The sequence below is a fragment of the Schistocerca americana genome, chromosome 11 (genome assembly GCF_021461395.2).
Source record: "Schistocerca americana isolate TAMUIC-IGC-003095 chromosome 11, iqSchAmer2.1, whole genome shotgun sequence".
Classification (NCBI taxonomy): Eukaryota; Metazoa; Arthropoda; class Insecta; order Orthoptera; family Acrididae; genus Schistocerca; species Schistocerca americana.
Window position 1 is genome coordinate 148,212,066 of NC_060129.1, and position 16,102 is coordinate 148,228,167.

Below are 16,102 nucleotides of genomic sequence, written 5' to 3' on the forward strand. Positions count from 1 at the left end.
TGATCAACTGACCTGGCCTTGTAACATTAACCAGATTCCTGTGCCAATACTGCAAATTGCTGAAAGCAAAGGGTAACTGTAGTTGTGTGTGTTTTTCTTCTGAACAGCATGCAGCTCTATTGCACAAAATTATCTTAGGCAAAATATTCAGGAGGTAAACTAGTCCCCCTTTCAGATCTCCAGGCAGAGACTACTCAGAAGAATGTAATCAGGAAAAGCTGGCCAGGCAGTCTATATGTCTGTGTGTGGAGTATTACATACCTTAGTAGAGTAGGCATGTATCACTAGGGATAAGATAGGTACTGCCTACAGGAAAATTAAAGAGACCTTTAGAGAAAAGAGAAGCACTTGAATGAATAAATGAATATCAAGAGCTCAGATGGAAAACCAATTCTAAGCAAAGAAGAGAAAGCAGAAAGGTGGAGGGATTATATAGAGGATCTATAAAAGGGTGATGTACTGGAGGGCAATATATGGAAATTGAACAGAATGTAGATGAAGATGAAATGAGAAATGATACTGTTTGACAAAGCAGTGAAAGACCTGAGTCTAAACAAGGCCCTTGAAGTATACAACATTGTATTAGAATTACTGATAGCCACTACCATGTGGTGAGTAGGATGTAGGAGATAGGCAAAATACCCTGACCTCAAGAAGAATATAACAATTCCAATCGCAAAGAACAAAGGTGTTAACAGACATGAAAATTACTAAACTATCAGTTTAATAAGTCGTGGCTGGAAAATACTAACACCAATTCATTACAGATGAATGGAAAAACTGGTAGAAGCTGACCTTGGGATAAATCATGGATCCCATAGAAATTGTTGACAACATGAGGCAATACTGACCCTACAACTTATCTCAGAACACAGATTAAGGAAAGGTAAACCTACATTTCTAGCATTTGTAGACTTAGAGGAACCTTTTGACAATGTTGACTCGTATACTCTCTTCCAAATTCTGAAGGTGGCAGGGGTCAAATACAGGGAACAAAAGGCTATTTACAATTTGTACAAAAACCAGATGGCAGTTATGAGTCGAGGGGCATGAAAGGGAAGCAGTGGTCGGGAAGGGAGGGAGACAGGGTTGTAGCCTATCCCTGATACTATTGAATCTGTATATTCAGCAAGCACTGACGAAAAAAGAAAAATTTGGAGCAGAAATTAAAATCCAAAAGTTTCATATCAGCACACACTCCATTGCAGAGTGAAAATCTCATTCTGGAAACATCCTCCAGGCTGTGGCTAAGCCATGTCTCCACAATATCCTTTCTTTCAGGAGTGCTAGTTCTGTAAGGTTCGCAGGAGAGTTCTGTAAAGTTTGGAAGGTAGGAGACGAGATACTGCTAGATGTAAAGCTGTGAGGACCGCGCGTGAGTCTTGCTTCGGTAGCTCAGATGGTAGAGCACTTGCCTGTGAAATGCAAAGGTCCCGAGTTAGAGTCTCGGTCGAGCACACAATTTTAATCTGCCAGGAAGTTTCGTATCAGCACACACTCCGCTGCAGAGTGAAAATCTCATTCTAAGAACTTTGAGGTGTGCCAACGACATTGCAATTATGTCAGAAACAGTGAAGTACCTTGAAGAACAGTTGAACAGAAAGAATAGTGTCTTGAAAGGAGGATATACGATGAACATCAACAAAAGAAAAATGAGGATAATAGAATTTACTCAAATCAGTGATGCCGAGGGATTTGGATGAGGAAATGAGACACAAAGTAGTAGATGAGTTTTCCTATTTGGGGAGCAAAATAATTGGTGATGGTTGAAGTAGAGAGGATATAAAATGGAGGGTGGCAATGACAAGTAAAGCTTTTCTGTAGAAGACGAATTTTTTTATATCGAGTATAGAGTTAAGTGTCAGGAAATCTTTCCTGGAAGTATTTGTACGGAGTGTAATCTTATATGGAAATGAAACATGGATGACAAACAGTTTAAACAAGAAGAGAATAGAAGCTTTTGAAATGTGGTGCTACAGAAGAATGCTGAAGATTATATGGGTAGATCACACAACTAATGAGGAGGCACTGAATAGAATCGGAGAGATGAGGAATTTGTGGCAGAACTTGACAAGAAGAAGGGATCGGTTGGTAGGACATGTTCTGAGGCAGCAAGGGATCCTCAATTTAGTATTGGAGTGCAGCGTTGAGGGTAAAAGACATAGAGGGAGTCCAAGAGATGAATAAACGAAGCAGATTCAGAAGGATGTAGGTTGCAGTACATACTTTGAGCTGAAGAAGCTTGCACAAAGTAGGTTAGTATGGAGAGCTGCACGAAGCCAGTCTCTGGACTGAAGAAGAAAACAACGACGACAGCAGCAGTTGCCTAGGAAGATTAGAGACTTTGAAAGGAAAAATGGATAGGTTGTGTTCAGTTGTATTAAAAACTGAAGTGCAGTGGCAGAAAGGACAGGACTTCTGGTCAGGTCAGTACAGGATTATCCACAAAAAATAAAATAGGGGTCATGTAGGGAGTGACCTAGTAATAAGTAAGAAAATAGGAACATGAGTAAGGTACTATGAACAGCAATGTCAATTAATTACCATGGCTGAAATAGGCATGAGGAAGATGCAATAGTGGTAGAAATTTGTGTGGCAACTAGACCAGCAGAAGAATGGAATAGGAAAAAGTTTGATGAGAAAAAATTATTCAATAGCTAAGTAAGATCAAAACCAATTCTAGAAAGTAATTAAATTCAATAGTAGGAACAGGATGAATAAGAAAATAGCAAGAGAACATCCAATGGCACAATGGACTGGAAGGGGGAAGCCACCTGGTAGAATTTTGCACGTTGCATGAATTAGTCACTGCGAACACCTGTTTCAAGTATCATGAAAGACGTTTATGTATGTGGAATAACATGTTGACACCAAAAGATTTCAAATGGTTATTTAATGGCAAAAACGAATATTTCAAAAGCAGATTTTAAACTACAAAACATTTCCAGTGAGATGTGGACTCTGGCTAGAGTTGTTTTTATCAACTGCACAGTAATGTTGAAGAAATGGTAAAAGTAGAATTTAAGTAGATGGGATTTGGATAAAATGAATGAACCAAAACTCACTGATAGTTTGAAAATCAGCATTAGGCGACAAGTAATACATAGAGGGTAAGTATACAGTATGTCATGAATATGCAGCTTTGAGATGAAACAGTGAATGCAGGGGGAAACATAGGTAAAAAGTAAGGCAACTCATGAGATACTGAATTTAATTGATGAGAAGAGAAAATACAAACATGCAGCTATTTATGCAGACAAAAGGGAATACAGACATTACTGGAATGGTGTTGACAGAACATGCAATATAGCCAAACAAGAATGGTTGTAAGGCAAAGGGGAACAAACTTGCTCTAGAAAGGGGAACGGAAGTAGTTGTAGACAAGACTGGAGGTGTCATAATATGAGCAGAATTTGATACAGCAAGCACTGAAAGAGAGAACTAGTAACAAGGCCATTGCAGTTGATGCCCCTCAGAATTATTGGGATACTTGGGAAAGCCATCCATGACAAAATTATTCCACTTCTGTGCAAGATATGAGAAATCTGATGTACAGTCATACTTCAACCAGAATGTAATAATTAAAATTTGAAGAAAGGCAGGTGCTAACAGGTGTGCATATTATCAGACCATCACATTAATATGTCATGCTTGCAAGAATGGGAAAGCTTTTAGAGGGTTAACCTTACATAAGATCACTTTGGGTACCAGAAACATGTAACACGAAGCAATACTCATTGTATGGCTTACCTTAGAAGACGAATTAAAGAAAGACAAAATTGTGTTTACAGCTTTTGCAGATTTACTAAAATGCTTTTGAGAATGTGGAGTTGACTGCACTCTTTGGAATTTGGACAGCAGCAGAATAAATAGACAGGAAGCAAAAGTTTGGTTGCAACTTTCACAGAAACCAGGCTCCAGTTGCAAGAGTTTCTAAAAGAAATGAAAGGGAAGCACTGAGTAGGAAATGAGACAGGCTTGTACCCTATATCTGACATGCACTCTGTACGAGGAAGACATGAAGGAAATCTGGAAGAAATTTATGAAGGAAAGGAAATTGTGTGTTTACCAAGAACAACGTAATTCTATCAAACAAAACAGGCATCTTGAAATTGTCAATGAAGCAATGTGTGGGAGGTAAAAATTGGAAGAGTAAAATGGGATAGTATCACTAGAAGAGATTGTATGACAAACATCAATAAAAGCAATGGAATCTAGCTATCGGGCAATGTTGAGTTCCGACTAGAAAATGAGACCCTAAATGTAGTAGACAAAGTTTGCTATTTGGGCATCAAAATAACTGACAATGGCCGAAGTAAGAGGAGGAGGATATTAGTGTTTAACGTCCCGTCGACAACGAGGTCATTAGATACGGAGCGCAAGCTCGGGTGAGGGAAGGATGAGGAAGGAAATCGGCCGTGCCCTTTCAAAGGAACCATCCCGGCATTTGCCTGAAGCGATTTAGGGAAATAACGGAAAACCTAAATCAGAATGGCCGGAGACGGGATTGAACCGTCATCCTCCCGAATGCGAGTCCAGTGTGCTAACCACTGCGCCACCTCGCTCGGTGCCAAAGTAAGAAAGAAATAAAGTGCAGACTAGCAATATCAAGGAACATGTGGCTAATGAAGAGGCCTGTTCATACCTAATATATTTAAGTGTTAGGAAGTATTTTCTGAAGTTATTTGTAGTGCAGCCTTACATGGAAGTCAAATATAAATGATAGGCAATTCAGAGAAGATGAGAATGAAAGCATCTGAAATCTGCTACAGAAGAATGCTGAAGATTTGATGGGTAGGCGAAACAAATGAGGGAGGAACATAGGGACCAATGTCACTAACACAAGGGACCTGTTACTAGCACAAATTCTGAGTCAAGTTGGTAATAGAGAGATATGTGAGGGTAAAAAGTGTAAACGGAGACTATGACATGAAGACAAGAAGCAAGTTCAGATGGATGTAGTAAGCGACAGTCAGAGATTAACGGGTTTCTGGAGGTTAGACTATCATGGGCAAGTACATCAAGCCAATCTATATTATATTCACCAAAACTGAGCCACAACATTAACACTGCTTAGTTTCATAGTCACACAAATTCTAGAATTACCTGTTGGTCCACTTGCTCATCCCATTCTTCTTTTACTTTCATGATCGATGTGTGTAACTGTACCTGTGGTGAACAGTAAAAAAAAAAACAGCAAGGAGTTTAAGAAGTCAATTTTACATATATTACAAAAAGTATCACATTTTAAGTCCGACACTTCTACAGAATAAATGGCTCATTCTTTTCAGAAAGTGGCCTTCTCAGTGACAGTCAGTAAGGTGCATTTCAATGGTAGTGATCTAAAAGTTATATGAATGATCAGTGACAACATATTTGAAAATTTATTTGCATCTTGCATTTCATTTTCCTATGCTTCTATTTTCAATCGTATTTCCTACTCCCATAATCATTATTTACTTATCATTAACTATTTTATAAGAAATGTGCATCATATAAAAAAAACAGTAGTGTAGTGAAATCAGTGGGTACAACTAGAATCTTTAATATTGCAATCAACAATACCCACATCACACAACTAATTGTAACGTGGGTTTTGAGGCCATTCACTTTGTGAGAGTTTCCTGTTCTTGCTAGCCTATGACTTGGGATGTGGATGTTTGTATTATTTACAGTATCTTGCTCATGAACTGCTTTCTGTCAACCCATTCTTTAACATTCTTCCAGATGCCAACAGCAGAGTCATAGAGATATCAAAAACTGTTAGTATTCTAAGCCTGGTAAACAAGATACAGACAGCACTATATGTTCCGCCTAGCCTATCACGTGGACTTTTTTTTAGTGTTACTGATATCAGGGCAATAAACATGTATCTGACAAAGGAACCAAAATATGACATACAGAGAGTGTTACAACCAAACACTCCTCCCAGTTTACACATGAGGTAGAACAATCTTGAGGACTTTTCTTGCAGATTTGGTTTGTGTGTTTTTCCCAGTTCACTTTCCCATCAACATGAAATTTGGCACATTTACTTTCTATACTGGCTCTCAGACAGGTACAATGAAAGAGTGTTAAAAACCTGACCTTCTGGACAAAGCCCTTCTGAAATAGAAAACACATTCAAAGGAACACACACATGGCCACTGTCTCCAGGAACTGGGACATGACCATCTACTTTTGGCCTGAGCAACAATCTGTTAGGGTGGGTTGTGAGGTATGAGGAGGCACAGGGTAGGGAGAGAGGGATAGCAGTGTGAAGGGGGGAGGAAGGGTGGGGGGAAGATAATGTGTTCTATGTGATAGCATGCAAGGATGTGGCAGAGACATTATGGGTTGCTAAAGCAGTTTTGGGAAGCTGTTCTGTGGGAGGGGAAGGGGAGTAGAGAAATTGAGTAGGGAAAAATAGTACTTTCACTGGGAGGAAAGAAGTGAGTGTGTGTGTGTGTGTGTTTTGCTAAAGTGAGAGCAGGGAAATGGATATGGGTATGGGTAGAGGACATGGACTAGCATGGGTTGAGTCTAGAAGAGTTACAGGAAATAATACGTTGTGTTAGAAGGTAGAATCCACATAGTGCCAGCTGTGAAGCAGTCACTGAATGTAAGTACATCATGCTGGGGGCACTTTCAGCAAGTGGGTGGTCCAGCTCTCTTGGCAACACTTTGGCAGTGGTCACTCCTGCAGACAGAGCATGTTAGTTGTCATGCCTATGTAGGGAACAGCACAGTGGTTGCAGGCCGGTAGTTGCCAATCACACGGTTGCTTTCACAGGTAGCCCTGTGTTTGTGTTGGAGACATCTGACAGGGCTGGAGGAAACATGTATGTCCTGCATGTAGTTCTGTTTCAGGGATATGAGACATGAGGCAAGAGGTTGGAAGCAGGGCTGGAGTGGCAGGGTAAATCCTGGCAGAGAATGTGATTCAGTTGCTTCAGGGAAATGGGGGTCAACCAAAGCATCCAATCCCACCTGTCGGCTTTGAGCTGTGATGTAAGGCTGTTGTGTGTGACATCATGGTGGTGCGGAATTTAGTTTGTGAGAGTTGCATGTTTGTAGGTGTTTTGATGTGATCAATGGTGCTCTCTGGTGGTGTCTTTATGGGTAATGTGTTATGTAGCATATGGGGTTCATTTGCGTGGTAGTGTTGCTCGTGTGTGGTATTTGTAGTGACTGTGCTTTAAGCAGAATATTTTTCAGGGAGTTAACAATTTTGGTTTTATGTCGACGTTATTTTTTTGTTCGTCATGTGTGAATTTTGGTGAACTGCTTTTTTTATGTCCTTGGTAGGTATGGATGACTGACAAGGTCAACAGTTTTTGGTTGTCTGCGATGATAGGGGACAGTGTGTTGTCTCTAATAAAATTTCTTCTACTATTCGATTTTTGGATGAGGTCGTGAAGTGTTCAGTGTGTCGCGAAGAAATGTAGCTTACTAAAGTTCTGGCGTCTCAGACCAGGGACGGCTCTATGTGGAGATGTCTTATGAATAACATGTCAAGGGAAGCGTTTGATTTCAATTTGTGGAATCGGGAGCTACTGTTGTGCTATGTACATCAAGGGATGTATCTGATTCCAGAGTATATTGTGTTTAGTGGAATTTGAGGAGTTTTGTGTTGTCAGTTTTTTCGCCATTTTGTGTGGTTTTGTATGGTGGTGTGTGTCTAAATTTGTTTCTATTTACTTTGTCTCACCCCAAAAATCCCCAGTTTCCCATGTTTGTCCCGTTAGTTTCATTAAGTTTTTTGTGGAACGCGTGTGTTAGTTTTTAATTGTATTTTCATGTTAGTGGTCATGTTTACGTAATATCATAGGCGCCATATTAGAGTCATAGTGTATGGTAGTTTCCCCCATATTTGTGACGTCATGTGTCGAAGCAGATGGGTGGAATCTGACGCTTATGTGTTTGTGACTGACAAGACAAGTCACGAGAGATGCGTTTCTGGGAAAAGGTTCGAAAGGAAATTTAGGCTGTGCTGGCCTCAGTGTGATCCTTAGCATATTCCTTCAAACCACCTTGCTTCCCAATATTCTTAGCTGGTCGAGTCTCCTTATATTTCCTTTCCCCATAACACACTGCATCAGAAAAAAAATCAACCTTGAACACCTACAAATTCTTTCATCACCACCAGTACCAGCACCAATAGTGGTAGCAACTTCAGTAGTGGAAGTACTGCCAGTATTAACTTTTAGTTCATAGTATTATTCACTGACACTGCTACTTCAGACACCCAAATCATTGTAATACTATCTGTCATTAAAACTTAGGTTCATAAAAATATGATATAAAAAGGGTACTATATTTGTAAAACTGTGTTCCAGTTTAATATAGGGCCTGATGGACCTAATCAGATCAAACAAGCAAACCAATAAGATCACAAAAATGTCATCAACAAATCTTGACCTGGTGAAGGGTTTGTGATTCTGGGTGTTTAGTAAGGAATTCTCGAGGTGGCCTATGAATAAATTAGCAGAATATGATGCCATATAAATGCCCTTTGATGTACTGCACATTTGTTTGTAGGCAATGCCTACAATAGAGAATTGTGGCTGAGAATGTAGTTCAACATGGTGATCAGGAAGGGCTGTAGGTTAGGAGACAGACAGACACTGGGAAAGGTACTGTTCAGTGACTAAGCATTGGGTCTTGGGGATGTAATCATAGAGGGTGATAGCGCTGACGATGAGCAGGGTGCGGAGTGGTAAAGGAACAGTAACAGTGGATATTCCATAAAGGAAATGACTGATGTCTTTTGTGGTAGGGTAGGTTGTAACGGGCTGAAGATGGTGTCCCATAAGAGCAGAGATTCTGTCTTTGTGAGCACATTAAAAAATGCATGCACATAACAAGCTTCTCTAAATTGTGCAAATGGAAGCTCTTCCAACAACATATCACTCATCCCCATAACCCCCCCCCCCCCCAGCCTCATCGTTCACTAGTCTGTATGATCGACCCCACCTATTCCCTTCCCTGCTCTCATTCTAGCACTGGGCACTGCACACACCTACCCCACAACTCCTCCTCCTCCCCCCCCCCCCCCATGCCCATACAGCATCCCAACAGTACACCTAGCAGCCCTATACTGTCCCCCCCCCCCCCCCCCCCCCCATGTCCTTTACCAATCCCACAGGCAGCACACCATCTGCTATCCCTCACTTCCCACCCCACAGCACTTTACACCATCACTAACTCCAACAGATTTCTGCTTGCATTAGATATGTCCTTGCCCTAGTGTTCTGAACTTCATATAAATGACATTGTCCAAAAGCTTAAATATTTAGCCGTCAATTCATTCTACCTACCTGCAACCAAAGCCCTTCTCAAATGTGTTGAGTAGGAATGTATCCTTTGTATATCATTATTCTATCCTGACATTTTCCATGTTTGATTTTACTTTCTCTGTTCTTTGGAAAACATAACAGAGGCAACCAAGTTTTGCTTGTCACCATTGGACCAGTTCAGATACGTCACATGAAAAGCTTGAACAGCAATTGCTCAGTTACATAGCTTTGAGCAAGTGGACAAACAGATACATTTACAATACAGATGTAACACATGATATGAAGGTGGAACGTAGTCCTTACTTCTGCAGTTGTTCCAAAAAGAAGTGATAAGAGAAGATTGTAACACCAAATGCATGTGTGCTAAATCTGCTACTATTTGCCTTTACCAACTGCTTACATTTTGAGATCAATGGAAGACCTACAATACTACTAGAAGAATGAAGATCCTGAATATGAGCAAGACACTAGACACACCAACTTCATAGAAAGAAAGGTAAGTGGGGTGGGGGGTGGGGGGGGGGGGGGGGGTGAGGAAGGTCCTACTTGACGCAGACTGGCAGTTGACGCTAACAAAAGCCTGTCAAGGCTACTTTTGTAACATGACATTGTCTAGCATCGGTATACATTTGTGTTGTCACTGCTTCTAGAGAAACTCTCAAGATGAATAATTCAGAGCAAAAGACATCTTTACAGTGTCACATGAGTGTTTTGATCTAGCTACAAAAAACTAATTACAGCACTTTGATGAAGAAAGAAATTAAGGATATATTTTCAAAACAAGCTCAATGAGGAGAGAATTCTCTGTAAAATGTTGATGGCCACACACTGGAACTTAAAAATCCTATTCTCAGAAATACTGAATCAAGAAGTGAGCTCTAACAGTAACTTTAGCATGTTTTAATTTGCCAGAAGCTGGAAGTGACATTCTGCTATTATCACTTCCTGTATGAGCATCAAACCCATAGGCATATGTTGTGTGTTACAGATGTGTCATATTTGAGCCCACACAGTTTAACTCTGTGATTATATTAACATTTAAGTAATTTATGTGATACCAAATATTTAGAGTGGCAATGTGAAGAGCTACTGGTTAAAGAGCATTGCGAACATTCCGTAGTTAAAACTGTAACACTCCTTTATTCTTTTAGTATCAGCATTACTACCATTTCCTTCCGAGGGTTGTAAATTATGCTACCAACTACACTTTCATTTAATAGTATTTAAGCTCCTCAAAAGATTTCAATAACAATTTTTGGTCTCATAGCAATTCCCTGTATTTAATAGATTCTGAATACCTACCGACAAAACAAAAACAGAACAAGAATGGTAATATTGCTAACAAGAACTCTGAGGGTATAAAACCAAAAAGTTGAGCAATAGCAAAAGTAATACACCAGGAAAAAAATATTGTAGGTCATGAGTTTAGATTTCTCCATCAGGCACCATGACAAATAGACTGCCAAATATTGTTTTTGCAATAAATCCACATATGTATCCCTCTTGTCTGAGAAAGCAACTCTGGTCAACTTAAAAATTGACCACAATTATAGCATCTGATCAATTCGTCCAGCAAGCCATACAACTGATCTAAAGTAGTAGCTAAACCATCTGCCCTCTAGCAAGTAAAGTCCTACACATATTTAACTATCGTGTCCATTAATAATACCACTTTCTAAAAAAAAGGAACAACTCTAGACATTTACAACACACCAAACTAAATCTCGAAGTAGAAAATTAATTTGTAACAAGTGATTGCTAACACCACAATAATTCAAGAACATATGACAATTTCCTACTAGACAACAAACCTGTAATCATTAACTACTGGCATGCCAACATCACACTAACAATAAGCTACAGAAAGTTTGAAACAAATTAAATACTGGAAAGCAGCATCATATACATGACACCAATCCATTGCCAATATGTTGCACAGCCAAAAGTTACAACTTCATTTGGTCAAGAATCAAAACCAACAGCCAGTACCAAATTTTTCATCTGACAAGGAGCAGGACATGTAATCTGCGTGTTTACACACCACACTGCAGAGAGAAATTAAAGAAACAATGGTAAAAAATACAAGAAGCTATTTACCAAGGAGCCTGGTTCAGCATATACTTCATTCTTCTCTTTTTTCAGCCAACTAGTTCCCTTGCAGTCCATGATTGCCCTCCTAAGCCACTGAAAAACAAGAAAGCAGAAGTGATATTGTTCACATAGTAACTATTCGACATAGTATTTTCTGGCTGCAGCAAAGGAGTCATCGCATATGAAAAATTTAGAAATAGCTGAGGAACAAAGAACCTGATAAAAAAAAACTGAATAACAACTTGCTGGTTATGAGGACTCTGCAGCCTCACTGTCATTAATGGAAAACAAAATTCAATTTGAGAGAAAACAAAACCACACACAATGGATCGAAGCATGTCAATCAATCCTGCAAATTCCTTAATACACAGAACAATTTAAGAGATTTATAATTATGTCCTCAGCAATGTATGCAAGGACAGAAAAGAATTATTTCTCAATCATACTGGCTGCACTTTCAATCAATCTATAAACACACATTTGCTCATGGTATTTAGAGAAGCACAACATGAAAATCCACCTATACAGACAGAACTTTCTTTTTTACAGTCCATTTAGTATGTATTTTTAACAACTGCTTCCTTATAGAGTCATTATATTAAACGTTATCAACCCAGTATAGAGCCACGCTGGAATCTCTACCCAGTCACTAAAACACACACACTGCTGCCTCTGCGTTGCATAGAAAAATAAATCATTCTTGACGGAAATACGGAAGCGTCCGATCCCACCCGTCTGCTTTGACCCATGACGTCACAAATATGGCGGAAACAAAAACACACACACTTTCCACAAGAAGCCTAATGACACTAACGGGACAAGTGCGGGAAATGGGGTGTTTTGGGTGGGGGGCAAACTAAATATAAACAAATTTAGACGCCTTGCGTAGCTACAACGTGTAAGTGAAGACAGCCATGCATGAATACCCACCCACCTCCCCAGGGGTCGTAACCCCTGCAACCCATAGAAGATGAAGATGCTTCAGAAGCTGATTGGTGTTCTTTGTCTTAAAAAAAAAGAAAATCTCACGGGATAGAACGAACAGATCAGAAAGATAAATATAATAAACTAAAACAGAAATTGGAGGAAACATAATTAAAGTAAGTAATAAGTGTTTTTAAATTACAAAAAAAAAATTTCACGAGATAGAACGACCAGATCAGAAAAGTAAATAAAACAAGATAAAACAGAACTGGAGACAGCCACACTCAAACCAAACTCCGCGCCGTCATGACGTCACACACAACACCCTTACGTCACGGGTCAAAGCCGACGCGTGGGATCGGACGCTTCTGTCGACCCCTGCTTCCTTATAGAGTCATATTCAACGTTATCAACCCAGTATAGAGCCACGCTGGAATCTCTACCCAGTCACTAAAACACACACACTGCTGCCTCCGCGTTGCATAGAAAAATCAATTATTCTTGACTGTCAAGATTTAACACCGATTAAATTTGTCTAACAAGACTTAGCAAAATTACTTTCTCATAAGAGTACCCATGACAATGTTCTGTGATGCTTTTGTCGGTGGCAATTACACATACCCTTTAGGCCTTACAGAGTCAATTACATTTCCCATATCCTTCCACAGATTTAAACGTGTACATTACTACAAACAGCAGTTAACACTATTTACTGAACTATGGACCACGTAGGCACATTGAAAATCCATGGAAAACAACACAATGAATTCTCTCTACAGCATTCTCTTTCATCCCAACATTAAAAATCTCTGATACTCTGTATTAACGTGTGCTAACAAATCTCGTGTATCGGCGGTACAACTGTTTGCGCTACAACCCGGGCGAACTACAGATCAGATTACAGTAAACTCTTACTGTTCCTAATCGTTCCTTTACAAATATTGCTAGCGAAGGTCGCATGCACAACGCAAATCAATATAACGATATGAATGCAGAGGGTGTGTGAAATTCACGAGGGCCTTTTTTCGTCAATCAAAGTATTTTACATGGACCTTCACTTTCTCTAACTACCACAGCATACAGACACTTTTCCGGTAGTTACAGAAAACACAAACTTTCAGGCGGTTCTTTAGCTAAATCACGGGAAACATTTAGCAATTTTACCGGACAGGACGAAAACAGCAAGCACCATACATACACACACGTCGATCTGGTCTTTTTCGTAATTGACGAACAGCACAGGTACGTAATGTGTGCACTAATACGTTTGTCTAGGCACTAGTCACCTCCTGCTCGCAATGCGGATACACAAGCTCACTGAAAGTAACAAGTGCTTGGTTCTGATACACATAACCTGAAATAATTACTTATGAAATTCTAAGGCTATCTCAAACCATAACCAGAGGCGCCAAAGTTCATACAATTAAATGCGGAACAAACTTATGGATCAAATGTGTCCAATAAACGACACGAAACCAATATAATAATTGTACGAACAGTTATTATAGCATCATTACAAGGCATTGGCAAACTACTTCATTCGAGGCAGTTAGCTGTAATAATAACAAAAATTAAGTACTGACTTAGTACCAGACTCAATATGCGCCTTTTTTTGATTTCCTGTCACTCTCATCAAAGCACTTACATATTAGACGGACAATGCAACGCAATTCCCTACAAAAGCATGATACGAACTGCTAAACTCTACCGCCATCCGCTACTGTGGTCAAAGTTAGTAAATGCGGAAGAAAGAACCTATCTCGGAAGTCGTTCTAACATTCTTGGAATCAGAGCTGCATATCTGCTACGTAGAGAAATGAAAGTCGTTTGTTGGTTAATTTGGGGGAGGGGACCAAACAGTAAGGTCATCAGTCCCATTGCATTAAGGGAAGGTTGCTGAAGGAAGTCGGCCGTGACTTTTCAAAGGAACCGTCCTAGCATCTGCGTGAAGGGATTTAGGGAAGTCACTGGAAACACAATCAGGAGGCCTGGACTCGGGTTTGAACCGTCGTCCTCCGGAATGCGAGTTCATTGTGCTATAACTGCGCCACCTCGCTCGGTCATCAAAGTCGTATGGGAAACTATATGTTTTTCATTAATTTTTTTAATAGTTGAGAGTATGGTTTCGAAATTATAAATAAGTGTACAGTGTTTATGGCTACTGTGGTTACACAATTTTTTAAAAAAATTATTCACCCAATCGGCAATATAACAAAACTTCAACTAAAACAATATTCCGAAAAATATGCCATACTTACTAAATTTTAAAAATAATACTACTAACGAAAACAGAGAGTCTCATGGTTTGAAGTGTAATGTGGAATGTATGATATGTCAGCTTAATGCTGTACTAGGAACCATCTACCAGATTTTAAACAAATTAAAATAAAACAATGCTTTATACAATTTTAGCATTCAGAGAATCCCTCATTCCTAACTTCAGAGCATATCAACATGAACAAAAGTGCATGTCTGAGAGTTTTCTTAAGTTAATAGTGCTGTACGTGAAATAGTTCGTAGTAAATCATCGTTCATGATCTAAGCCAAGTGCACATGTGCAACTAATATGACACCCCAGATGATGGAATAGTGGAGTGACCCCGCAGTTGCATGTGTAAACACACAGTTTTCAGTTACACAACACAAATTAAGCAACATTTATCTTGCAACAAAAAGTTCAACTCCATTCTACTTTGTGACTCCACTTACCATTCCCACCACTGACTAGCGTCATTTTCTGATTTTCGGTAATTTAATTGATTTATTCTAGCTAAAGTATTATTTTTGCCATGAGTGAGAAGTGCCTGACTTGCCGTAGAATTGTTAGTTCCGGGGTTTGGTGTGATGGATGCAGTAGTTTTTTTCACTGGGGGGACTGCAGTGGCGTGGGTGTTGGGAAAGTGGATCCGGCTCATCAGTGGTTATGTAGGATTTGCAGCAGAGATAGGAAGATAGTGGAACAGGAGGGGAAAATTGCTGCCCTTCAGGCTGAGCTAGATCAGGCTTGGGAAGATCTGGACAGGTTAAGGAGGGAGAAGGGCAAAGAGAGGTGGGAAGTGGCAACAGGTAGCAGAAGGAACAGGCCTAGAACTAAGTCTGACAGTTTTGTGGTGAATGTCAAAAATAAGTTTGACCTGTTGCTTCAGTTAGAAACTGATGAGCCTCAAGCAGAGGTAAGTGTAGACAGGACACAACAAACTTTCAATAGGAAATTGAAAAAGAATGTAGGAAAGTCATCGAAAAGGAAGAAAGTTTTGTTGTTAGGCAGTTCTCATGCCAGAGGTGTAGGCCAACTTCTGCAGGAGGAATTAGGACCAGAATACCAGGTCACAAATTTTTTCAAACCAAGTGCTAGTCTGGATCAGATGACAGAGGATTTAGGTTCACTCTGTAAAGGATTTACCAGGGAAGACACCGTGGTTATTGTGGGAGGGCCAGGGAACAGCATCGACAGAGATCCTGGGTACAGTATAGAGTGTGACCTGGTAAAGATTGCGTCGGCATCGAGACACACCAATGTTGAATTTGTATCTGTCCTGAGACGCCATGACCGGCCTCATTTGAACTCTTCTGTTGGGAGAGTTAATTTGGAGTTGGAACGGCTGCTTGTGTCGGGTGCGGGGGCTCATATTGGTGTGGTTCCTGTTGATTATCTCAGTAGGTGGGACTATACCAGGCACGGCCTACATCTCAACAGGAAAGGGAAGGGGAAACTGGCTGGGGTAATAGCAGGAAATTTAAGGGGGGGAGGCACTGCCATGAATGGTAAAATACCAGTGGTTACAGGTGTTGGAGCAGCACCTTTTTTA

At 40.0% G+C, this 16,102-nt stretch overlaps 1 protein-coding gene across 2 annotated transcripts in view; it reads right to left on the reverse strand.

The window, feature by feature from the left end:
• Nucleotides 1-14,011, reverse strand: part of LOC124553944 (zinc finger protein 2-like) — a 59,008-nt gene extending 44,997 nt beyond the window's left edge. Inside the window, exons 1-3 of one of the 2 annotated variants that reach the window (XM_047127961.1) lie at nucleotides 13,939-14,011; nucleotides 11,376-11,462; nucleotides 5,107-5,169 (exon numbers count right to left, since the gene is read on the reverse strand). In XM_047127961.1, the coding sequence (XP_046983917.1) occupies nucleotides 5,107-5,169; nucleotides 11,376-11,444 (132 nt within the window). In that variant the 5' untranslated portion in view covers nucleotides 11,445-11,462; nucleotides 13,939-14,011. Of the gene's footprint in view, nucleotides 1-5,106; nucleotides 5,170-11,375; nucleotides 11,463-13,883 lie in introns of both variants that reach the window. The other variant, XM_047127962.1, reaches the window with a different exon arrangement.
• Between the last annotated feature and the right edge of the window lie 2,091 nt (nucleotides 14,012-16,102).